This window comes from Salmo salar, chromosome ssa10, assembly GCF_905237065.1.
Source record: "Salmo salar chromosome ssa10, Ssal_v3.1, whole genome shotgun sequence".
NCBI lineage: Eukaryota > Metazoa > Chordata > Actinopteri > Salmoniformes > Salmonidae > Salmo > Salmo salar.
This window is the reverse complement of record NC_059451.1, coordinates 61,303,075-61,329,999: the sequence shown is the minus strand read 5'-3', so window position 1 is coordinate 61,329,999 and position 26,925 is coordinate 61,303,075. Positions and strand designations below refer to the sequence as shown.

The window sequence follows — 26,925 nt, the reverse complement described above, 5'->3', positions numbered from 1 at the left end:
CGCAAATTCTGGGGTAGTTAGCTTTAGCTTGGTACCTAGCTAGCACCAATACAAGCTGGAAAATAACGACCAGTAAAAACCGCTGTCATTTTAATTATTCTTAGCAATGATTTAGGGATCCTTGTGAGTAAGTTTAAGCTAGGTTTCCACTTGTTGTTCACCTATTGAAATTGAACTTCAGTTCATGAAAATAAATGCTAGCCAGCTACTGTTGCCCAAAGCTAATGTTATAAGCAGCCAGCTAGCTTCATCTGGCTAGTGATGCTCGACCGGATCGGGTTGTGTGTTGTGAAGCTAGCCACAATAAGGATTAGGCACAATAGTGGACTTTGCGGTTAGCCTTCAAAATAAAAGTATGACATTTACAATGATGCAAATGAATACAAATAGTAGAATTATGCCATACTTTTATTTTGAAGGCTAACCGCAAAGTCCACTATTGTGGCTAATCCTTATTGTGGCTAGCTTCACATAGATGGGTCCGACAATTAATCAAATAATAACTGTCTTATAAATTAGGGTTATTTTAGATGACACCTAACTATAGCTACTGAAACAGATAGTTGTTTTGCTATGTATTTGGGGAAGAACATTGTTTGCATCCATGAGCTGGCTAGCTTTGTTTTAGAATCATAGCATAGGTATCGATGAATCGTTGTGACATGAAATACGAGTGAGTGTAAACAATGTGTAATAACTACGTAGAAAATGTATTAACGCGTTAAATTATTATGAGATGTGCAGTCATATTCAGGTCCTGATTGGTCAACAAGCTTATTTGACACGTTAAATAGTGTTAAATTGTATCTTTTTTGACACGCAAAGACCCAAACTGCGTTCCATAGAAATCCTGGTTGAGAATGAAACGACTGAACAAAGAAACAGCACAACAAATAAGTGAAAGAAATGTTGATTATGTTTTACTGTTAATGGGAACACACGTAAATGCCAACAAAATAACTTTTTGGTCAGTGTGGTGTGTGTGTAACCTTTATTTACCTAGGCAAGTCATTTAAGAACAAATTCTTATTTACTATGACGGCCTACCCCAGCCAAACCCGGACAACGCTGGGCCAATTGTGCGCCACCCTATGGGACTCCCAATCACGGCCGGATGTGATACAGCCTGGATTCGAACCAGGGAATCTAGTGACACCTCGTGCACTGAGATGCAGTGCCTTAGACCGCTGCGTTTGTGTGTATGATAACTATTTAACTGTACTAGAATGCTTAAAAATGCCACAATTTTTGTAATAATCGGTATCGGCCAAAGATGTCATATTGGTGCATCACTAATGGAGACAAAATAAATACGTATGTGTGATGTTGGGATGAAGCTACTGGAGAAGGACCTACAGTGCCTCCAGAAAGTAGTCATACCCCTGGACTTAATCCACATTTTGTTGTGTTACAGCCTGAATTCAAAATGGATTCAGTTGATGTTTTTTCTCACCTATCTACACACCCAAAAATGACAAAGTGAAAACATGTTTTTAGAAATTGTTGGAAATGTATACAGAATTATCTAATTTACTAAATATTCACACCCCTGAGTCAAAACATGTTTGAGTCCCCTTTGGCAGCAATTACAGCTGTGAGTCTTTCTGGGTAAGTCTCTAAGAGCTTTCCACACCTGGATTGTGCATTCACTTGCCCATTTAATCTTTTCAAAATTCTTCAAGCTTTGTCAAATTGGTTGTTGATCATTGCTGGACAACCATTTAAGTCTTGCCATAGATTTTCAAACAGATTTAAGTCAAAACTAACTCTTCCACTCAGGAACATTCACTGTTTTCTTGGTAAGGAACTCCAGTGTAGATTTGGCCTTGTGTTTTAGGTTATTGTCCTGCTGAAAGGTGAATTCATCTCCCAGTGTCTGGTGGAAATCAGACTGAACCAGGTTTTCCTCTAGGATTTTGCATGTGCTTTGCTTCATTCTGTTTATTTTTTATCCTGAAAAACTCCTGTCTTTAACGATTACAAGCATACACATAACATGATGCAGCCACCACTATGCTTGTAAATTTGGAGAGTGGTATTCAGTAATGTATTGGATTTGCCCCAAACATAAGTTCGCATTCAGGACATTTTTTGCTGTTGCAGCATTACTTTAGTGCCTTGTTGCAAACAGGATGCATGTTTTGGAAATGTTTATTCTGTACAGGCTTCTTTCTCACTCTGTCATTTAGGTTAGTGTTGTGGAGTAACTACAATGCTGCTGATCCATCCTTAGTTCTCTTATCACAGCCATTAAACTCTGTTTTAAAGTCACCATTGGCCTCAGGGTGAAATCCCTGAGTGGTTTCCTTCCTCTCCGGCAAATGAGGTAGGAAGGACGCATGCATCTTTGAAGTGACTGGGTGTATTGATACAACATCCAAAGTGTAATTAATAACTTCACCTTGCTCAAAGGGATATTCACTGTCTGATTTTCTTTAAAAAAAAAAAAATTATCTACCAATAGGTGCCCTTCTTGGCAAGGTATTGGACAACCTTCCTGGTCTTTGTGGTTGAATTTGTGTTTGAAATTCACTGCTCGACTGAGGGAACATAGATAATTGTGGGGTACAGAGATGTGGTTGTCATTAAAAAAGTACATGTTAAACACTTATTGCACACAGTGAGTCCATGCAACTTATGTGACTTGTTAAGCACATTTTTACACCTGAACTTATTTAGACTTGCCATAAAATGGGTTGAATACTTACTGACTCAAGACATTTCAGCTTTTCATTTATATATATTTTTAAAACAATACCATTATGTCATTATGGGGTATTGTGTGTTTATTTTTTATTTAATTATTTAACTTGTCAAGTCAGTTTAGAACAAATTCTTATTTACAATGACGGCCTACCCCGGCCAAACCCGGACGACGCTGGGCCAATTGCGCGCCGCACTATGGGACTCCCAATCACGGCCAGATGTGATGCAGCCTGGATTCGAACCAGGGACTGCAGTGACGTCTCTTGCCCTGAGATGCAGTACCTTAGACCGCTGCGCCACTCGTGTGTAGGCCAGTGACAAAAAAATCTCTATTTAAAATTCAGGCTGTAACAACAGAATGTGGAAAAAGTTAAGGGGTGTGAATACTTTCTGAAGGCAATGTATATACCGAATTTCAGGGGACGAGGTCACAGTTTGCATTTTCAGTTGCTTGTTTTAGCGCCACCATGTGGCCAATTGGCATGAGATCGCATGAGGGTGTGGCCCATGGCCTTTTACCATCTTGCAAAGTTGCACCCTCCTGGGCCTTACGATCTCACGGAAATGTGCATTTTTAAACAAAATTGACAGAGGAACACAAATAATAATAGGCAACAAATACAATAGGGTTTTACCCATTTTTGCTGGCTAGAACCCCTAAACAAAATCTGACTGTGTGGTTACAGCTTCAAGGGATGTATAGCAACATGCTCAAATGTATGATTGCAAGGAGAAGAGTGTTCTGTTCCACCACTCCAGCTTGTGTGTGTTCAGCCCAGCAGCAAGCCGCTATGGTCCAGCCTCCACTTATGAGGAATCGTCAACAGGGTCTTTTCTGCATAGAAAACTATACTAAGTCCAAACAACCCAAAAATGAACAAAAATATTTGTAACGGTAAAACGTTAATGGAAACGTTAATAATGGAGATAAATGGACCTATATACACTAAGTGGCTAGTTTTTTTAGGTACATTTTACATTTGAGTGATATCGCGACACCCTCATCCAGAGCGATTTACAGTGGTGAGTACATACATTTTCGTACAAGACCCGGTCGGACCCACCTTCAGAACAGGCTGAATTCTCTGGGGGCCTGGATTCTACAAGGTGTGGCGTTCAAACGTTTCTCAATTGTTATCAAGGAACTTAACGTGTGCCAGGAAAACATTCCCTACACCATTACACCACCAGCCTTAACCGTTGTCACCAGACAGGATGGGGCCATGGACTCAAATCCTGACTCTGCCATCAGCATGACGCAACAAGAACCGAGATGCATCGGTCTAGGCAATGTTTTTCCACTCTTCAATTGTCCAGTGTTGGTGATCATGTGCCCACCGGAGACACCTTTTCTCATTTTTAGCTGATAGGAGTGGAAACCAATGTGGTCGTCTGCTGCAATAAACCCCATCTGTAACAAGGACCGACAAGTTGTACGTTCCGAGATGCCGTTCTGCACCGTTATTTGACCGTTTGTGGCCAACCTGTTAGCTTGCACAATTCTTGCCATTCTCCTTTGAACTCCCTCATCGAGCTGTTTTCGCCCACTGGACTGCCAGACTGGATGTTTTGTTTGTCGCACCATTCTCAGTTAACCCTAGACACTGTCGTGCGTGAAAAGCCCAGGAGGCTGGCCATTTGAGATATTAGGACAAAGTCGCTTAGGTCACTCGTTTTGCCCATTCTAGTGTTCAATGGAACAGTAACTGAATGCCTCAATGCCCGTCTGCCTGCTTTATATAGCAAGCCACAGCCACTTGACTCACTGTCTGTCGGAGCGAACCCATTTTCATGAGCTGGCCCAATAAACTGGCCACTGAGTGTATTTTTAAATCCTCTTTGAGAACTAACAAATCACCAAAATAAAGGCTAGACAGTCAGGGAGAATCTGACATTCAAAATATTATAGATTGAGGTACTTTGTCATTGCACTGATTGTAATGTTTGAGTCACTCATAGCATAAAAACACAGCATAAGCCATGGCAAAATGTGTTGAATTTCAGGAAATTAGCTTGAAAACTGCCACACCAACCACCTAAACCTAATTTTGATCCAGAAAAACCCTGGTCAACCTCATGGGCTGCAGCTCTATGACAGCTCCTGGGAATCGCAGCACTCTGTCCAGCCGCGGCCTTCCAGCCACCCCCTACCTTTATACCCTCTCTCGCTCAATCATTATCTCCCTCCCTCTCTATTTCTCTACGTCTCCATCTCACTCCCACCCTGCAGTCAGATCAGAGCCAAGTCTGCAGCTTGTCGTGTACACAGACAGCCAGACGCAATGATTAGCATTAGCCAACTGTATTGGCCGCCCCCACCAGTATCCCACTATCCACCTTGTGTCAGTCACTCCCTACTCCCATCCTACTCTCTTATACACAGCCACCTCCCTCCCCGCCAAACCTCTTCAGGTGGAGACAGCTTCATTCTCAGAGGAATAACCTGAAATCAGCAACAAAAAATATCCCACAGGATATGGGGGCTATGAATAAGCATTGTGCCACGTAGGCACAAAGGTCTATAACACTGTACCAGGGGGCAATATTAAATGAAACCCCATTAATGAGCAGAGAGCCACCAGACAGAGAGAACGAATAGGGCCACTGCCAATGTACTGCACTCCGTGTTGTAGCTAGCCAATGTAAGAAATGCAACCAAGACATGAGCAAAGCAAGCAACCTAGAAATGGGATATGTCAGAGCTTAATTAGAGCATGTGAGACATGATTGCTAAATTCTCAACACTACCAACCGCATCAGACATGAAAGACATCAAAGAAATGTTGTTTTGTCTATCAGCACTTATTCTGACAGAAGCTGCACAAGAACTGGGCTCGGGGGAAGATCAACTGAATCAACTGAAATAGAAAGCAGTCTGTAGCGGGCTGCATCTAAGGCATTTCAACAGACAGTAGTGTCCTAGATTAGATCTAAGGAGCAGAGCTGCTGCAACACCATGACAGCCGAGGTCAGTGAGAACCAAACATGGAGGAAAAGACAGCAGCAGCCATTCACACTCCCTCCCTCTCTCACACACATCTCGAAGACACTCACTAGCGTCACATGATCCGTAGGGTGACATCACCAGCTGAGTAACAAGCTCAAACACTGGAGTGCTGGCTGAGCAGGAAAGAGGTCACTGTGCCTCTGCCTGAGGCGACAGCAATACACACCCTAGACATAGGCCAGCACTCCCATCTGAAGAACAGTGTGCTTTCACTGGGATGTGTCCGTGTCGCTGAGCCCAAAACAGATGCAACTCTTTAAAGGGATATTGCAAGATTCTGGAACTCGTGGATACCATGTTTATGTCTCTGCGGGCAGTATGAAGGAACTAGGTAATTTCACGAGCCAATGCTAACTAGCATTAGCGCAATGGCTGGAAGTCTACAGGTACACTAGTGCAGGGTTCTCCCCAAAGAATGTAATAGAGGCGCTGAGAGACCTGGGTAGACGGGCTGATATAAACAGCTGAGAGAGAGGAAGGGAGGACTTCACTACCCAGAGTTTAGCTTTTTGCTATACTAAGCAAGTACCTCAGTGAACCAAAAAGTAGCTTTCTAAACTAATGATTAGAGCTGCATAGTGCATATCACCGTCTGGTCAAGAGCATTATGCTTTGGGAGAAAAATTTAAATTGACGTGAAAGAATTGCCTATTCCACCACAAACCTAGACCCAGCTAATGTCTTCCCCATCACTGAGAAGAACCCCTTCAAAGCTGTGCTGCTGGGTTTAAAACGAACAGCTGTTACAGCATATAGTAAACACTTCATGGCAAAAATAAAAAGCCAAAAGAAGAGGATCACAGTTGTAACTTTACTGCAGCCTACAGTCTAGGGATGGGCATGACATTATTTTATTGTTCGTGGCCTCGCCTGATTGTTTTTCAGTACTCTAATAAAAACAGGCCCACACTGGAAAAATAAGTTCACGTTTATCTATATGCCAACAGTGCGCAACACTGCCTAATTTATCATAACTATTACAGATAACAAATCCTAATTGCCTCACATACACTATATACAAAGGTATGGGGACACCCTTTCAAATTAGTGGATTTGGCCATTTCAGCCACACGAGTTGCTGAAAGGTGTATAAAATCGAGCACACAGCCATGCAATCTCCATAGACAAACATTGGCAGTAGAATGGCTTTACTGAAGATCTCAGTGACTTTCAACATGGCACGGTCATAGGATGCCACCTTTCCAAGAAGTCAGTTGGTAAAATTCCTGCCCTGCTAGAGGTTCCCCGGTCAACTATAAGCCTTGTTATTGTGAAGTGGAAATGTCTAGGAGCAACAACAGCTCAGCAGCGAAGTGGTAAGCCACAAAAGCTCACAGAACGGGACTGCCGAGTGCTGAAGTTCGTAAAAATCATCTGTCCTTCGTTGCAACATTTGCTACAGAGTTACAAACTGCCTCTGCAAGCAACATCAGCACAAGAACTGTTCATCAGGAGCTTCATTAAATCGGTTTCCATGGTCGAGCAGCCGCACACAAGCCGAACATCACCATGCGCAACACCTTTGGGATGAATTCCAACACCGACTGCAAGCTGGGTCTAATCGCCCAACATCAGTGCCCGACCTCAATAATGTTCATGGCTGAATGGAAGCAAGTCCCCTCAGCAATGTTCCAACATCTAGTGGAAAGCCTTCCCAGAAGAGTGCTGGCTGTTATAGCAGAAAAGTGGGGGGGACTAACTCCATATTAAGGCCCATGATCTTGGAATGCGATGTTCAACGAGCAGGTGTCCACATACTTTTGGCCAGGTGTATATTTAGTTGATTAAAAAAGAGAAGTGCCATTTAAGATGAATTTATTGAAATCGTAATATTAACTGGTTATATTATATAGTGGAACACAATCTTCAAAAAGGTAGTAAGATCAGCAGTGGCGCTTGCTTGTAGAAGCCTAAGCAACAGCATAGCCTTGTTTTGTTCATTCTTAAAAGTCTATATGGAATTGTTTTAAGATGGTCTACTATGGTTCATTTAGCCATATCATTTTTAATTGTAGGTATCAAAAAATAATTTGGCTTTTACTACTATAGCCCAGACAAGCGCATTGAATAACACATTCATAAAAGGCAAAAAAAAAAGATATATTTTTAAAGAAAAATTCGGGCTATACATTAGGGTACGTTTTTTCCCCCCTCGCCTGAGTAGCCTCGTTTCACTGCCAAAAATAAAATTAAACCATGTCGTGTTCAGTGAAATAACAACAACGTCAAATACAGGTAGCCTAGTCAAATAATTAACATCCAATCAAATTAACCGTTACTATCTCGCGGGAAACCTTCCCTCTTGTGCATACATTTAGAAACATGACAATGTGAAAAATAAGGCACTCGACTTTCGAGTAGTAAGACATGTACAAAAGCAACAGATACCATTAATAAGAAGGGGCTAGAAGTGTCTTATATGGTGAGCTACCGAGTGGCTAGGACAGGCAAGCCCCATACCATTGTCAAAGACTTAATTCTTCCTGCTGCCGCAGATATGGCTGGGACAACGCTGGGGGAAAAGGCCAAAAAAGCTATACAGACAATGCCTTCATCAAACAACACTTTCACGACGCATCAGTGACATGTTTTGAAACAATTATACAAGCCAGTGAATTCTGTGTTTTACAGCTGGATAAGTCAACAGACGTGGTGGGCCTGGCACAGCTCCTGGTATATGTCCGTTACGTTTATGGGGGGTCAATTAAGGAAGACATCCTTCTGCAAACCAGGACATGAGAGGATATTTTTAAAGTACTGGACAGTTTTGTTGCATCAAATGGACTTTGGTGGTCAAGATGTGTTGGTATCTGTACTGATGGCGCAAAAGCCATGACAGGGAGACATAGTGGAGTGGTAACGCGCGTGTAAGCAGTTGCTCCCGACGCCACCTGGGTACACTGCAGCATCCACTGAGAGGCTCTTGCTGCCAAGGGAATGCCTGACAGCTTGAAAGACGTTTTGTGTAAGAGGGGCCTTGCTTTATGTTAAAGCAAGGCCCCTGAACGCATGTATTTTCTGCATTACACAATGATATGGGCAGCGACCATGTAACTCTTTTACAACATACAGAAGTGCGCTGGTTATCAAGGGGCAAAGTATTGAAACGTTTTTTTTTAAATTGAGAAACAAGCTTCAAGTTATCTTTACTAAATATAATTTTCACTTGTCTGACCGCTTGCATGATGAGTTTCTCACACGACTGGCCTATCTGGGTGATGTTTTGTCTCGCCTGGATGATCTGAATCTAGGATTACAGGGACTCTCTGCAACTATATTCAATGTGCGGGACAAAATTGAGGCTATGATTAAGAAGTTGAAGCTCTTTTCTGTCTGCATTAACAAGGACAACACGCAGGTCTTTCCATCATTGTATGATTTTTTGTGTGCAAATGAACAAGCTTACGGACAATGTCAAATGTGATATAGCGAAGCACGTGAGTAAACTGGGTGTGCAATTACGCAGGTGCTTTCCCGAAACTGATAACAAACAACTGGATTCGTTATCCCTTCATGCCCTGCCTCCTGTCTACTTACCGATATCTGAACATGACAGAAATTGCAACAGGCGGTTCTGTGAAAATGTCATTTAATCAGAAGCCACTGCCAGATTTATGGATTGGGCTGCCCTTAGAGTTTCTTGCCTTGGTAAATCGCGCTGTTAAGACATTGATGCCCTTTGCAACCATGTACCTACGTGAGAGTGGATTCTCAGCCCTCACTAGCATGAAAACTAAATACAGGCACAGACTGTGTGTGGAAAATTATTTAAGACAGACTCTCTCCAATACAACCCAACATTGCAGAGTTATGTGCATCCTTTCAAGCACACCCTTCTCATTAACCTGTGGTGAGTTATTCACAATTTTTGATGAACAAATAAGGTTTTATATGTAAGATTGCTAAGAGCAAAATTATTCATTAGTATTTGTGCCCTGGTCCTATTACAGCTCTTTGTCACTTCCCACGAAGTGATGGCAAAAAACAACATTTGAGAGTGCGCTGACCCTGGTACGCAGCTGGAGGTTGACTGTTTGAAGGGGTACGGGACTATAAAAAGTTTGGGAACCACTGGCCTGGGCTAAACAATTCAAAATGGCACTAGCAGTTCGTAAAGTAGGGTCTTCACTAGTTACCACAGCAACAAAGTTACAAACCCTGCTTATTATTAACATTTATCTTGCTCAAATCGGATTTTAAACCTAACCGTTACCCCTAACCATACTGCTAACCTTTTGTCTAATCCTAAATTAAGACCCAAAAGCACATTTCTGTTGTTATCATTTTGACATTGTGGCTGTGGTAACTAGTGACACCTGCAAAGTAGCCTAAGCTGAAAATAGACGGGACGCAATTATTCCAAAACTGCAGGTCGTGGTAACACATATTTCCCTACTTCATTCAAGCAGTCTATTTTGAATTTGTAATAAAACTGTCGTCATTTGGCAAGGAATGTAGCTTGGGTATCCCATCAGTTAGATACTGTAATGAAACAGGCAGAGAGCAGGTCTCGAACCCTCGACCTTCTAGCCCGAAGTCCAGCGCGCTAACGTCTGTGCCGCAAAAGCATGCTCGAGCGGCAGAGTCGATATCCGCGCTTATGAACCCAGGGTCGTTACAATACGTTTGTATACGCATTTATTTCTGTAAGCCTAATGATGATTGTATGCGCACTAAGCACACGTGTGTAGAGGGAGGGGTCGGTACGCAATTGAGTGAGTGATACATGGAGGGGAAAGGGAGAATACGTGTGAGATGCTTGGCTTATTTATTTTTTACTTGTGGAAATCTGTTGCAGCTCAAGTCGACTACAAAACCCATAATGTAATGCTCTCCCTGTGGGCTGGCTGGCTAGCTAGAAAATGTAACTACACAGAATAATACCAGACAATATCATCTTGTAAAGTTGCTAGTTAGTGTAGTTTGTTTAGGCAATTTTACAGCTATCAATTAGAGGTCGACCGATTAAAATCGGAATGGCCAATTTATTAGGGCCGATTTCAAGTTTTCATAACAATCGGTAATCGGCATTTTTGGACACACGATCATCGGCGATTACATTGCACTCCACGAGGAGTCTGCGTGACAGGCTGTCTACCTGTTATGCGACTGCAGCAAGGAGCCAAGGTAAGGTGCTAGCAAGCATTAAACTTATCTTGTAAAAAACGATCAATATTAACATAATCACTAGTTAAACTAGTAATATCATCAACCATGTGTAGTGATCTAGCTTGTCCTGCGTTGCATATAATCGAACGGTGCCTATTCATTTATCATAGCCTACTTCGCCAAACGGTGATTTAACAAGCACATTTGCGAAACAAAGCACTGTCGTTGCACCAATGTGTACCTAACCATAAACATCAACGCCTTTCTTAAAATCAATACACAAGTATATATTTTTAAACCTGCATATTTAGTTAATCTTGCCCGCTAACATGAATTTATTTTAACTAGGGAAATTGTGTCACTTCACTTGCGTTCAATACACGCAGAGTCAGGGTATATCCAACAGTTTGGGTCGCCTGGCTCGTTGCGAACTAATTTGCCAGAATTGTACGTAATTATGACATAACATTGAAGGTTGTGCAATGTAACAGGAACATTTAAACTTATGGATGCCACCCGTTAGATAAAATATGGAACGGTTCCGTATTTCACTGAAAAAATAAACGTTTTGTTTTCAAAATTATAGTTTCCAGATATGACCATATTAATGACCTACGGCTGGTATTTCTGTGTGTTATTATGTTATAATTAAGTCTAGGATTTGATATTTGATAGAGCAGTCTGAGCGGTGGTAGGCAGCAGCAGGCTCGTAAGCATTAATTCAAACAGCACTTCCGTGCGTTTGCCAGCAGCTCTTAGCTGTGCTACAAGCATTGAGCTGTTTATGACTTCAAGCCTATCAACTCCCGAGATTAGGCTGGTGTAACCGATGTGAAACGGCTAGCTAGTTCACGGGGTGCGCGCTAACAGCGTTTCAATCGGGGACGTCACTCGCTCTGAGACCTTGAAGTAGTTGTTCCCCTTTGCTTTGCAAGTGCCACGGCTTTTGTGGAGCGATGGGTAACAATGCTTCGAGGGTGGCTGTTGTCGAAGTGTTCCTGGTTCGAGCCCAGGTAGGGGCGAGGAGAAGGACGGAAGCTATACTGTTACACTGGCAATACTAAAGTGCCTATAAGAACATCCAATAGTCAAAGGTATATGAAATACAAATCGTATAGAGAGAAATAGTCCTATATTTCCTATAATAACTACAACCTAAAACTTCTTACCTGGGAATATTGAAGACTCATGTTAAAACCTCTTACATCTAGATGTGCCGCTAGCGGAACGCCTCGCCAATATCCAATGAGAGCGTGGCACGAATTACAAACACCTCAGAAATCCAAAAACTTCAATTTTTTAAACATATGACTATTTTACACCATTTTAAAGACAAGACTCTCCTTTATCTAACCACATTGTCCAATTTCAAAAAGGCTTTACAACGAAAGCAAAACATTAGATTATGTCAGGAGAGTACCCGGCCAGAAATAATCACACACCCATTTTTCAAGCTAGCATATAATGTCACAAAAACCAAAACCACAGCTAAATGCAGCACTAACCTTTGATGATCTTAATCAGATGACACTCCTAGGACATTATGTTATACAATACATGCATGTTTTGTTCAATCAAGTTCATATTTATATCAAAAACCAGCTTTTTACATTAGCATGTGACGTTCAGAACTAGCATACCCACCGAAACTTCCGGTGAATTTACTAAATTACTCACGACAAACGTTCACAAAAAACATTATTTTAAGAATTATAGATACAGAACTCCTTTATGCAATCGCGGTGTCCGATTTTAAAATAGCTTTTCGGTGAAAGCACATTTTGCAATATTCTGAGTAGATAGCCCGGCCATCATGGCTAGCTATTTTGACACCCACCAAATTTGGAACTCACCAAACTCAGATTTACTATAAGAAAAATTGGATTACCTTTGCTGTTCTTCATCAGAATGCACTCCCAGGACTTCTACTTCAACACCCAATGTTGTATTGGTTCCAAATAATCCATAGTTATATCCAAATAGCTGCGTTTGTTCTTGCGTTCAAGACACTATCAGAAGGGTGACGCGCCAGCGCATATCGTGACAAAAAAATTCAAAATATTCCATTACCGTACTTCGAAGCATGTCAAACGCTGTTTAAAATCAATTTTTATGCGATTTTTCTCATAAAATAGCGATAATATTCCGACCGGGAGACCTTGTTTTCGTTCAAACACTGAAAATAGAAAATGGAGTCTTCACATGCACGCGCGCACCCGTGTCATTGTTCTCAGATCGACAACTTTCCAAAACCCCTACTGTTTCTCGCCCAGGAACCGCAGAGACATCATTCCCCGTTCTGGCGCCTTCTGAGAGCCTATGGGAGCCTTAGAACATGTCACGTTACAGCAGAGATCCTCTATTTTCCATAAAGAGGCTATAGAAGGCCAAGAAATGGTCAGAGAGGGCACTTCCTGTATGGAATCTTCTCAGGTTTTGGCCTGCCATATGAGTTCTGTTATACTCACAGACACCATTCAAACAGTTTTAGAAACTTTAGGGTGTTTTCTATCCAAATAAAATAATTATATGCATATTCTAGTTTCTGGGCAGGAGTAATAACCAGATTAAATAGGGTACGTTTTTTTATCCGGCCGTGAAAATACTGCCCCCTATCCTAAACAGGTTAACCTGTTAGTATTGCAAGCGTCCCACCTAGCCCATAGAGGTTAAAAGGAACCACCAGCTTTCATATGTTCTCATGTTCTGAGCAAGGAAATTAAACGTTAGTTTTTTTACATGGCACATATTGCACTTTTACTATCTTCTCCAACACTTTGTTTTTGCATTATTTAACCTGTTGGGGCTAGGGGGCAGTATTTTCACGGCCGGATAAAAAACGTACCCGATTTAAACTGGTTACTACTCTTGCCCAGAAATGAGAATACGCATATAATTAGTAGATTTGGATAGAAAACACCTGAAAATTTCCAAAACTGTTTGAATGGTGTCTGAGTATAACAGAACTCATATGGCAGGCCAAAACCTGAGAAGATTCCATGCAGGAAGTGCCCTGTCTGACCATTTGTTGTCCTTCTGTTGCATCTCTATCAAAAATACAGCATCTGTGCTGTAACGTGACACTTTCTAGGCTTCCATTGGCTCTCTAAAGCCGCCAGAAAGTGGAATGGGGTGTCTGCTGTCTCTGGGCAAAGTACAGCAGCAGAGTTTGTAAGTGGTCAGCCTGGGGACAGTGAGACAGATGCGGGTTCACGAGACATCTCAATTTTTTTCTTTCAGCCTTTGAATGAATACAACGTTGCCCGGTTGGAATATTATCGCTATTTTACGAGAAAAATGGCATAAAAATTTATTTTAAATAGCGTTTCACATGCTTCGAAGTACGGTAATGGAATATTTCGATTTTTTTTGTCACGAAATGCGCTCGCGCGTTACCCTTCGGATAGTGACCTGAACGCATGAACAAAACGGAGGTATTTGGATACAACTATGGATTATTTGGAACCAAAACAACATTTGTTGTTGAAGTAGAAATCCTGGGAGTGCATTCTGACAAAGAACAGCAAAGGTAATCCAATTTTTCTTATAGTAAATCTGACTTTGGTGAGCCCCAAACTTGGTGGGTGTCAAATTAGCTAGCCTATGATGGCCGAGCAATGTACTAAGAATATTGCAAAATGTGCTTTCGCCGAAAAGCTATTTTAAAATCTGACATAGCATTTGCAAAAAGGAGTTCTGTATCTATAATTCTTAAAATAATTGTTATGTATTTTGTCAACGTTTATCATGAGTAATTTAGTAAATTCACTGGAAGTTTTCGGTGGGTATGCTAGTTCTGAACATCACATGCTAATGTAAAAAGCAGTTTTTTGATATAAATATGAACTTGATTGAACAAAACATGCATGTATTGTATAACATAATGTCCTAGGAGTGTCATCTGATGAAGATCATCAAAGGTTAGTGCTGTATTTAGCTGTGGATTTGGTGACATATATGCTTGCTTTGAAAATGGCTGTGTGATTATTTTTGGCAGGGTACTCTCCTGACATAATCTAATGTTTTGCTTTCGCTGTAAAGCCTTTTTGAAATCAGACAATGTGGTTAGATTAACGAGAGTCTTGTCTTTAAAATGGTGTAAACTAGTCATATGTTTGAGAAATTGAAGTTATAGTATTTGAGGTATTTGTATTTCGCGCCACGTGAATCCACTGGCTGTTGACTAGGGTGGGACGCAAACGTCCCACCTAGCCCAGAGAGGTTAACCTGTTATGGCTAGGGGGCAGTATTTTCACGGCTGGATAAAAAACGTACCCGATTTAATCTGGTTACTACTCCTGCCCAGTAACTAGAATATGCATATAATTATTGGCTTTGGATAGAAAACACCCTAAAGTTTCTAAAACTGTTTGAATGGTGTCTGTGAGTATAACAGAACTCAAATGGCAGGTCAAAACCTGAGAGATTCCTTTACAGGAAGTGGCCTGTCTGACCATTTCTTGAACTTCTTTGCCATCTCTATCTTTTACAAAGGATCTCTGCTCTAACGTGACACTTCCTACGTCTTCCATGGGCGCTCAGAGCCCGGGAAAAACCTGAATGTCGTCATCCCAGCCCCAGGCTGAAACACATTATCGCCTTTCTCAAGTGGCCGATCAAGGGACTGTGGGCTTAGGCGCGTGCCCTGGCCGCCCCTGTCTTTGTGATTTTTCCTCTGTTTGCCGAAAAGGAGATTCCCGGTCGGAATATTATAGCTTTTTTACGAGATAAATTGCATAAAAATTTATTTTAAACAGCGGTTGACATGCTTCGAAGTACGGTAATGGAATATTTCGAATTTTTTTGTCACGAATTGCGCCATGCGCACGACCCTGATTTACCATTTCGGATAGTTTCTGGAACGCACAAACAAAACGCCGCTATTCGGATATAACGATGGATTATTTTGGACCAAACCAACATTTGTTATTGAAGTAGCAGTCCTGGGAGTGCATTCTGACGAAGACAACAAAGGTAATAACATTTTTGTTATAGTAAATCTGATTTTGGTGAAGGCTAAACTTGCCGGGTGTCTAAATAGCTAGCCCGTGATGGCTGGGCTATGTACTTAGAATATTGCAAAATGTGCTTTCACCAAAAAGCTATTTTAAAATCGGACATATCGAGTGCATAGAGGAGTTCTGTATCTAAAATTCTTAAAATAATTGTTATGCTTTTTGTGAACGTTTATCGTGAGTAAGTTAGTAAATTGTTAGCAAATTCCTCCGGAAGTTTGCGGGGGGTATGCTAGTTCTGAACGTCACATGCTAATGTAAAAAGCTGGTTTTTGATATAAATATGAACTTGATTGAACAAAACATGCATGTATTGTATAACAATGTCCTAGGTGTGTCATCTGATGAAGATCATCAAAGGTTAGTGCTGCATTTAGCTGTCTTCTGGGTTTTTGTGACATTATATGCTAGCTTGAAAAATGGGTGTCTGATTATTTCTGGCTTGGTACTCTGCTGACATAATCTAATGTTTTGCTTTCGCTGTAAAGCCTTTTTGAAATCGGACAGTGTGGTTAGATAAAGGAGAGTCTTGTCTTTAAAATGCTGTGAAATAGTCATATGTTTGAAAAATTGAAGTTTTTGTATTTTTGAGGAATTTGTAATTCGCGCCACGCCTATCATTGGATATTGGAGCAGGTGTTCCGCTAGCGGAACGTCTAGATGTAAGAGGTTAAACCAAATTGAACATGTTTCATTATTTATTTGAGGCTAAATTGATTTTATTGATGTATTATATTAAGTTAAAATAAAAAAGTTCATTTAGTATTGTTGTAATTGTCATTATTACAAATAAACAAAATGTTTAAAAAATAAATAAATGTAAAAAAAATAAAAAAATAAAAATAAATAAACATTTCGGCAGATTAATCGGTATCGGCTTTTTTGGGTCCTCCAATAAATTGGTATCGGTATTGAAAAGTCAATCGGTCAACCTCTACTATCAATATAGGAGTCTACAATCTCATGTTCAACCTGCAGATCGATGTGCCTCACAGAGTGGAGCCTAACATTCGCAACGGCAGATACACTTTTGAGATGGGGAAACGTTGCCCATGCTATGTCAATGGGCCGCGCAGTGCGTTCTGGGACAAGGAGCGCTCTTGTCCCAACATTAGCACGAATTGTGTCAACAAGTGGAACAACATTACAAATCTTTTCTGAGATAATGAACTTGCTATCTAGTATCGTATACCTTTGGAATCGCGACATTACGAACTTGAGGAAAATAGGCAAGTTTCTCGACATATACACTGACTTTAAGAAGGGATTGCGAGACGATTAGTTTAGCAACCGCGTGACGCAACATGACAACCTGTACATGATTGGTCGACAGTCTGCTGGGTGGGGCGTTATTATTCATTCATTGAATTCCTTTTTATAACATCTCTGGCAATGGGAGCCTTGCAATGCACCCTGGATTAGAGACAAATTACATATTTCTCAAGGTAGGATTATCGCAAAAATATGATCAATGGCTCATTCGAGAGAAGACATCATCCTGCGTTATGACAATGGCCAGTATTAGGGCTGGACGATATGTCCAAAATAATATATCAAGGTATTTGAAAAATGTAACAGTATAAAATAATCAGAATGGAGAAAGACCAATTGAAATAACTTAATGTATGTGTTGCCACCCTAGGGTCACACACTTCTCATAAAGCAAATGTAGAACTATTGTTATTAAAAAACATAATACCATCAAAAAAAATGTTTAAACCAAAAAGTCATCATTTTCAATTTCTTCATATGAGATAATTTCTACACTACTACGTAGGGCTACACGATATTGGCAAGCAATCTGGGCCTTATTTTTAACCACGTTGCAATTTGACTTGCGATTTAGAGCAACACACTTGGGTTAACTGTTGAAATCATGGAAATAGAATGTCTATTGTAATTATATATACTGCTCAAAAAAATAAAGGGAACACTTAAACAACACATCCTAGATCTGAATGAAAGAAATAATCTTATTAAATACTTTTTTCTTTATATAGTTGAATGTGCTGACAACAAAATCACACAAAAATAATCAATGGAAATCCAATTTATCAACCCATGGAGGTCTGGATTTGGAGTCACACTCAAAATTAAAGTGGAAAACCACACTACAGGCTGATCCAACTTTGATGTAATGTCCTTAAAATGAGGCTCAGTAGTGTGTGTGGCCTCCACGTGCCTGTACGATCTCCCTACAACGCCTGGGCATGCTCCTGATGAGGTGGCGGATGGTCTCCTGAGGGATCTCCTCCCAGACCTGGACTAAAGCATCGGCCAACTCCTGGACAGTCTGTGGTGCAACGTGGCGTTGGTGGATGGAGCAAGACATGATGTCCCAGATGTGCTCAATTGGATTCAGGTCTGGGGAACGGGTGGGCCAGTCCATAGCATCAATGCCTTCCTCTTGCAGGAACTGCTGACACACTCCAGCCACATGAGGTCTAGCATTGTCTTGCATTAGGAGGAACCCAGGGCCAACCGCACCAGCATATGGTCTCACAAGGGGTCTGAGGATCTCATCTCGGTACCTAATGGCAGTCAGGCTACCTCTGGCGAGCACATGGAGGGCTGTGCGGCCCCCCAAAGAAATGCCACCCTACACCATGACTGACCCACCGCCAAACCGGTCATGCTGGAGGATGTTGCAGGCAGCAGAATGTTCTCCACGGTGTCTCCAGACTCTGTCACGTGCTCAGTGTGAACCTGCTTTCATCTGTGAAGAGCACAGGGCGCCAGTGGCAAATTTGCCAATCTTGGTGTTCTCTGGCAAATGCCAAACGTCCTGCACGGTGTTGGGCTGTAAGCACAACCCCCACCTGTGGACGTCGGGCCCTCATACCACCCTCATGGAGTCTGTTTCTGACCGTTTGAGCAGACACATGCACATTTGTGGCCTGCTGGAGGTCATTTTGCAGGGCTCTGGCAGTGCTTCTCCTGCTCCTCCTTGCACAAAGGCGGAGATAGCGGTCATGCTGCTGGGTTGTTGCCCTCCTACGGCCTCCTCCACGTCTCCTGATGTACTGGCCTGTCTCCTGGTAGCGCCTCCATGCTCTGGACACTACGCTGACAGACACAGCAAACCTTCTTGCCACAGCTCACATTGATGTGCCATCCTGGATGAGCTGAACTACCTGAGCCACTTGTGTGGGTTGTAGACTCCGTCTCATGCTACCACTAGAGTGAAAGCACCGCCAGAATTCAAAAGTGACGAAATCAGCCAGGAAGCATAGGAACTGAGAAGTGGTCTGTGGTCCCCACCTGCAGAACCACTCCTTTATTGGGGGTGTCTTGCTAATTGCCTATAATTTCCACCTGTTGTCTATTCCATTTGCACAACAGCATGTGACATTTATTGTCAATCAGTGTTGCTTCCTAAGTGGACAGTTTGATTTCACAGAAGTGTCATTGACTTGGAGTTACATTGTGTTGTTTAAGTGTTCCCTTTATTTTTTTGAGCAGTGTAGTTACAATATAATGGTGGGCACTTTAAATACAGTGTTGTTTGACATGACAACAAATGAAAATGCCAGGGAGGAGTTATTGTGACAGGGTAGGAACTAAAGTGTTGATAGGTATTTCCTAGGGGGCCCTAAAAATCTTTGGCTACATTGAATGTTCTCTTAGCTACTTCATGTAGCTAACATATTCTTGCTTTGCGTTTACCTCTTTGATTTAGAAAATACTGTTGCAGAAACATGCTGATTAAGGTCTACACCATCACTGGTATTATCAGGCTGAAAAGCTAAATTACGCTTGCTCTTACTCAGTACATTTATTAGCTATCTAGCAATTAGCATCTAACAATCAGCAGCTAACAAGATTTAGGAACAACTTGCTAAGGAAAGACAAACTAGCTGTTTGCTGATGTAAGAAACAAGCTAATAGTTTAATTATAGAATCCTAGTAGATTTATATTAAGAAGCAAAGTGGCAACAGCACCGTTGTGCACCTATTAACTTCCAGTGTAGTGAGAGCGACTACCACAGTGCTACATCATACTGGTCTGAGCTGTCATATGTGACAGACTTGTAAAGGGTGCTTCAAACAATGTACATTTGTTGTTTGCTAGGCATACAAATCAGATCATTTCTTGATACATTTGAAACAAGGTCTAGTTATGGCCGAAACCAGACTAGATTGTAAACAACTCCTGGCGGAAGGCCTTGTTTGGCTGCCGTGAGGGTGATAAGTACAATGTTGTTCACGAAGTGCAGCCCCCACAAACAACTCGTTCTCGAGTTTGTTGAGCAGAGGCTTTGTATGTTTTGGTTCTTTAAAGATGTGTCCATCGGAACATTCAATAATAAATTAATTTCATTCATTCTTGCACCATGCTATCAATTATCAGTTCTAAACATGTATTTTTTTCTCTTCTCTCCTTTCATGATTTTCCAGAAAGTTGGTGGTCAGAGGACGTCTCTGGAGCCGCTGAGTGTGAGGAGCATGTATTAATCCTGCTGTAGGACTCATTGCGGACAGCATTAGCAGATCAAATTAACGGCTTAAATGAACGAGTCACTCAGAAAAACTTATGACTGGAGTCCATACAAAAAATGTTTAATTAAAAGACTTGTTCAAAAAGAATGAATAGTTTGCGAACTGCACATCAAATTTTACACTGCTCTCCTCACAATCTGTGTCAAACACAGTGACACAGATAACACTGAACTTGCTAGCAAGGTAACCAACTACACTGAACAAAAATAAACACAACATGTAACAATTTCAAAGACTTTACTGAGTTACAGCTCATATAAAAAAAATTGTCAAAGACTCCAGTCACCCCAGTCATAGACTGTTCTCTCTGCTAATGTACAGCAAGCGGTACCGGAAAGCCAAGTCTAGAATCAAAGGTCTCCTTAACAGCATCTACCCCTAAGCCATAAGACTGCTGAACAATTAATCAAATGGCCAGCAGACAATTTACATTGACACCCCACTCCATTTGTTTTTACACTGCTGCTACTCACCGTTTATTATCTATGCAGTCACTTTACCGCTACATACAGTTGAAGTCGGAAGTTTACATACACCTTAGCCAAATACATTTAAACTCAGTTTCACAATTCCTGACATTCAAACCTAGTAAAATTCCCTGTCTTAGGTCAGTTAGGACCACCACTTTATTTTAAGAATGTGAAATGTCAGAATAATAGTTGCGAAAATGATTTATTTCAGAATTTCTTTCTTTCATCACATTCCCAGTGGGTCAGAGGTTTACATACTAATTGAGTGTAGCATTACCTTAAAGTTGTTTAACTTGGATCAAACGTTTCGGGTAGCCTTCCACAAGCTTCCCACAATATGTTGGGTGAATTTCGGCCCATTCCTCCTGAGAGAGTCAGGTTTGTAGGCCTAATTGCTCGCAAACCCATTTTCAGTTCTGCCCACAAATTCTCTGTAGGATTGAGGTCAGGGCTTTGTGATGGCAACTCCAATACTTTGACTTTGTTGTCCTTAATCCATTTTGACACAACTTTGGAAGAATGCTTGGTCATTGTCCATTTGGAAGACGCATTTGAGACCAAGCTTTAACTTCCTGGCTAATGTCTTGAGATGTTGCTTCAATATATCCACATAATTTTTTCCCGCCTCATGATGCCATCTGTTTTGTGAAGTGCACCAGTCCCTCCTGCAGTAAAGCACCCCCACAACATGATGCTGACACCCTCGTGATTGACAGTTGGGATGGTGTTCTTTGGCTTGCAAGCCTCTCCCTTTTTCCTCCAAACATAACAATGGTCATTATGGCCAAACAGTTCTATTTTTGTTTCATCAGACCAGAGGACATTTCTCCAAAAAGTATGATCTTTGTCCCTGATTTATTTTGATTTCCCCATGATGTCAAGCAAAGATGAACAGAGTTTGAAGTTAGGCCTTGAAATACATCCACATGTACACCTCCAATTGACTCAAATTATGTCAATTAGCCTATCAGAAGCTTCTAAAGCCATGATATCATTTTCTGGAATTTTCCAAGCTGTTTAAAGGCACAGTCAACTTAGTGTATGTAAACTTCTGACCCACTGGAATTGTGATACAGTGAATAAGTTAAATAACCTGCTGTAAACAACTGTTGGAAAAATGACTTGTGTCATGCACAAAGTAGATATGCTAACTGACTCGCCAAAACTATAGTTTGTTAACAAGAAATGTGTGGAGTGGTTGAAAAACAAGTTTTAATGACTCCAATATAAGTGTATGTAAACTTCCGACTTAAACTGTACATGTACAAAATAACTCGACTAACCTGTACCCCAGCACATTGACTTGGTACCCGCTACCCCCTGTATATAGCCTCGTTATTTTTATTGTGTTACTTTTTATTTTAAATTTAGAATTTTAGTTTATTTTGTAAATATTTTCTTAACTCTTTCTTGAACTGCATTGTTGGGCTTGTCAGTAAGCATTTCACGGTAAGGTCTACCTACACCTGTTGCATTCGATGCATGTGAAATCAAATTTGATTTGATGTACGGAAATCAGTCAATATAAATTAATTAGGCCCTAATCTATGGATTTTACATGATGCATCTGTTGGTCACATCTTTAAAAAAAAAAAAAAACGGTTGGGGGGTGTTTCAGAAAATAGTATCTGGCATGACCATTTCTGCAGAAATTCTTTGGTTGTGCAAACCCAGTTTCATCAGCTGTCCGGGTGACTGGTATCAGACGATTCCACAGGTGAAAAATCTGGATGTGGAGGTCCTGGGCTGGCGTGGTTATACGTGGTCGGCGGTTGTGAGGCCGGTTGGACGTACTGCCAAATTCCCTAAAATGACGTTGGAGGCGGTTTATGGAAGAGAAATTAACATTAAATTCTCCGGCAACAGCTCTGGTGGATATTCCGGCAGTCAGCATGCTAATTGCACTCCCTGAAATCTCAAGACATCTGTGGCATGGTGTTGTGTGACAAAACGGCACATTTTAGAGTGGCCTTTTATTGTCCCCAGCACAAAGTGCACCTGTGTAATGATCATGTTGACATTCCGTTAGTGAGAATTTCTCCTTTAAAGATAAACAATCCACCTGACTTGTGGCATATCAAGAAGCTGATTCAAATTGTGTACAACATTTGAGAGAAATTATATTTTGGTGTGTATGGAACATTTCTGGGATATTTTATTTCAGCTTATGAGATCAACACTTTACATGTTATGTTTATATTTTTGGTCAGTGTAATAAAACTAGGGTCTCATTTATTCTTTATCAGAAGGATATGATAGAACGTATTAGGCGACTGGTCCACAACAAACGAATTGGGTTGTCTCCATCCAAGCTGATAGGTAGCTAGCATAGCAAATGAGCTAACTAACTTACTGGCTAACATTAAGCTAACATCAAGCTAACATGTGATCATGTGGCGGCTGTAGACATGAGGAAGCAATACAATTCAAGATCCAGCCATCTGCCACCAATAGGTTAATCATAACACAAAACTTGCCGTGTTGTACGACAGAACGGTGAAATTGTTAGAAATTCGACCTAAACATACATTTTAAATAAAAGTATTGTTCCTGGCCATTTGGTGGATGAACACGTGACGTTCCATAAACAAACAAACATTGGTTTTCATCCCGTTAGATAAAACCGCGCAAATATTTTCCAACGCTGAATAAGTGTCAAACTATCTGACATAAGTGTAGTGTTAAATAACGTGATTCGGGTTCCGTCAGCTGCCTGCTTTACCCAACTAGCTAGCTCTAGCCTGAAGATTAGCTAACTACCGTTAGCTGGGCCCAGCTGCTAACGTTGTTAGTCATCAGCACTCACGTTCAGCGTGGACGGCTACTCTTTCTCACATTAAAACGGGAGCTTCAAACGTCCTTTGGCAGCATGTCACTGTAAACAGTGCTTCACAATTATCGGCAAAAAAAGTAGTAACTACCATGAGTTACCTAGCGTCGAATCGTAAAAGTTAAAGCGCCGTGCCACCTATGACAATGCTAAGGTATTAATGTACCTTGCTGATTCAGTTCAGACATCGTGTTACTGCCAACATTGTCTATACAGCTATGATAGCTAGCCACGCAACTGTAATGGGAAAGCGATGGTCAACCCAAGTCACTTCATCCGCAGCTGGCACAAAAATAAAGACGTGCAAAGAAAAGCTCATTTGCACAGGCGATGTCAGTAGTGTAATGATAACGTTATGGTTTTTAAATATCACAACATGTGAAACCTCGCTGGGTTCAGCCTGTAACGTACCCTAGTGAGGCCTGACACTGTCAAAAAACCTATTCTAGCCATCTGCTTCATTTATCTTATTGCATTTGTAGAACAGGTGTCCTCAGTCAGAGACGACAGAGTACGATGTTTTGAACGTTAACTCAAATTATATCGTGGAAGAAGCTTACAATCCACTCTATTACAGAAATAGTTTGAGGCCTTACTATATATACAGTTGACTATCTAGAGCGGTATACTAGATAGGAGCTTGCAAAGCAGCATTATCCTGTGAGGAACTCCCTACTATCATAGATCTGACAGCAACAGATCATGCTTGGCCTTCAAGTGTTTCAGGTGAATGCACCCTAAACCCAGGCAGTAGTAGTGGCAACACGAACATTTTTGTTATGGGAAGAATACAAACCATGATGTGATTGTCCATTCAGGCTGACCACGGTCACCGCATTATTTTTCTTAGTCCATGGGTTCACCTTGGGCGGGGGTGCTTCAGCAAACTCATTTTTACTGCATTTCAAACAGTCTTCCGTTTGATCAATCGTGTGCTTCTCTTGATCCAGGGTGTCTTTCTCTTGATTGTTACTCTCTTCTTTTGCCTGTTTAGAGCGTAGCTCCTTCGTTGCAATCCCACCCTGTTCCGAGTTGTTTGTTTTCATATTGCTAACGTTACCCTCGTCGGAAACGCATGTCTGCTTCACACCCTTTTCAGCACAATCCTCTCCATGCTGTATCATCTTGCTCGCATGCCCATTCTCCTCTGGTTTAATAAGAGGAGTGTTGGGTAGGAGAGTCTCTACCTGAGTAGCCATTTCTCCTTTTCCTCACGATACCACCAAATTCGCCTACTACTCAAGAAAGAAAATGTGAAGTATTCCTCGAATGAACTCCTTTCTCCACTCCACCCCTAGACTAAATAGCATTCAGTCTAAGACGCAGAGTGGTTTGTGTGGAATTAAAACATTTAAAAAGCGCCCGAGAGCCACTTCTAAATTACAAGCTAAACTTCACCACTAGCAGCAATATGGATGATCACCACCACGCGATAGAAGGGTGCGCGCACGTACGCTCGGGGGGCGTGACCACGCAAGGATGTGCGCGCAACAGGGTTCTTCTTCTTCTTTGGTATAATGGCGTTCGCAACAATTACATGTACATTCCGCCACCTACTGTACAGGTGGATAATAAGCACCCAAAAAGGGAACAAAGCAGGGTTACCTATCACTCCAGAAAATCCATGGGCCTTGCAGAGCAAGGGAAACAACTACTTCAAGGTCTCAGAGCGAGTGACGTCACCGATTGAAACGCTATTAGCGGGCACCCCGCTAACTAGCTAGCCTTTTCACACCAGTTACACTCACTCCCCTTTGACCTCCTCCTTTTCCACAGCAACCAGTGATCCGGGTCACGGCACTAATGTAACAGTGTTGCTTTTGTCCCTCTTCTCGCTCCTACCTGGGCTCGAACCAGGGACCCTCTGCACACCTCAACAACTGCCTACCACAAAGCATAGTTACCTATCGCTCCACAAAAGCCGCTGCCCTTGCAGAGCAAAGGGAAACAACTACTTCAAGGTCTCAGAGCGCGTGACATCGCCGATTGAAACGCTATTAGCGCGCACTACGGGCCATAACCCTCCCAGTCAACCAGGTACTGGAAACCCCTGCTCTGAGGTCGAACCTTCAGGAGACGCCTCACCGTGTACGCCGGTTGGCCTTCGATGAGATGGGGGAGGGGGGTGGGCCTGGAAACAGGAGACAAAAGGCTGTGAGTCATGGGTTTAACTCTGGACACGTGAAAGGTGGGATGTATGCGGAGGGTACTGGGCAACAGAAGACGAACAGCAGAGGGGCTAATGACCTTGGAGATGGGAAACAGACCGATAAACCGGGGGGAGAGTTTGCGGGATTCCACCTGGAGGGGCAGATTCCGGGTGGACAGCCATACCTTCTGCCTGAGACGATACCGAGGAGCCTGGGGCCGGTGGCAATCTGCTTGTCGTCAATACCTGGAGGTGGTCGTGAGGAGGGCCGACCGGGCCCGTGGCAGAGCAGGGAAGAGTGTTGCGGGCGTATTCAACCCACAAAAACTGCTGGCTCCAGGTGGTGGGGTTGGCGGAGACCAGCCAGCGCAGAGTAGTCTCAAGGTCCTGGTTGGCTTGCTCCGACTGGCTGTTGGACTGGTGGTGGAACCCGGAGGACAGGCTGGCCAATGACCCAATGAGGGTGCAGCACCTCTTCTAGAACGAGAACTGAGGACTCCGGTCGGAGACCATGTCAACGGGCAGTCCATGGATCCAGAAGACGTGCTGCACCATGAGCTGGGCCGTCTCCTTGGCAGAGGGTAGCTTGGGGAGAGGAATGAATTGAGCAGCTTTGGAAAAAGGGATAATGGGGAGGATGGGTGACACCTGGAGGGGATGGAGACAAGCACAAAGACAGGTAAAACAGATCAGGGTGTGACATATCTCTGTAGCCCAGGGGTATTCAACCGGGGGATGTTTTTTATGAATATCAATCGCAACAACAGAATAAACTGATTTTGAATTACATACCTACAGTAGAAAAGAGGAGAAAATCTTATTTCTAATGATCTGAACTTTATTTCTCAACTCCTAATATTGAGAACATTACACTCATTGGAGCTAATTACAGTCACTGGAGTATCTGACATAGGCTTTGAAAAAGCCCCCGCGAGTACCAGTCGTGGCAAGTGACACTTAAACACTGGATATGTGGTTCCCATTATAACAATATTCACTGCTCAAAAAAATAAAGGGAACACTAAAATAACACATCCTAGATCTGAATGAATGAAATAATGTTATTAAATACTTTTTTCTTTACATAGTTGAATGTGCTGACAACAAAATCACACAAAAATAATCAATGGAAATCCAAT

General features: G+C 41.9%; 1 protein-coding gene across 5 annotated transcripts in view; it reads right to left on the bottom strand.

Moving 5' to 3' along the window:
- The window catches only part of LOC106560735 (La ribonucleoprotein 1, translational regulator), a 121,062-nt gene extending 95,978 nt beyond the window's left edge, over positions 1-25,084 (bottom strand). For all 5 annotated transcript variants that reach the window (XM_014123919.2, XM_014123921.2, XM_014123922.2 and 2 more), the window contains exon 1: positions 24,434-25,084. In XM_014123919.2, coding sequence (XP_013979394.2) covers positions 24,434-24,836 — 403 coding nt within the window. In that variant the 5' untranslated portion in view covers positions 24,837-25,084. The remainder of the gene's footprint in view (positions 1-24,433) is intronic.
- Between the last annotated feature and the right edge of the window lie 1,841 nt (positions 25,085-26,925).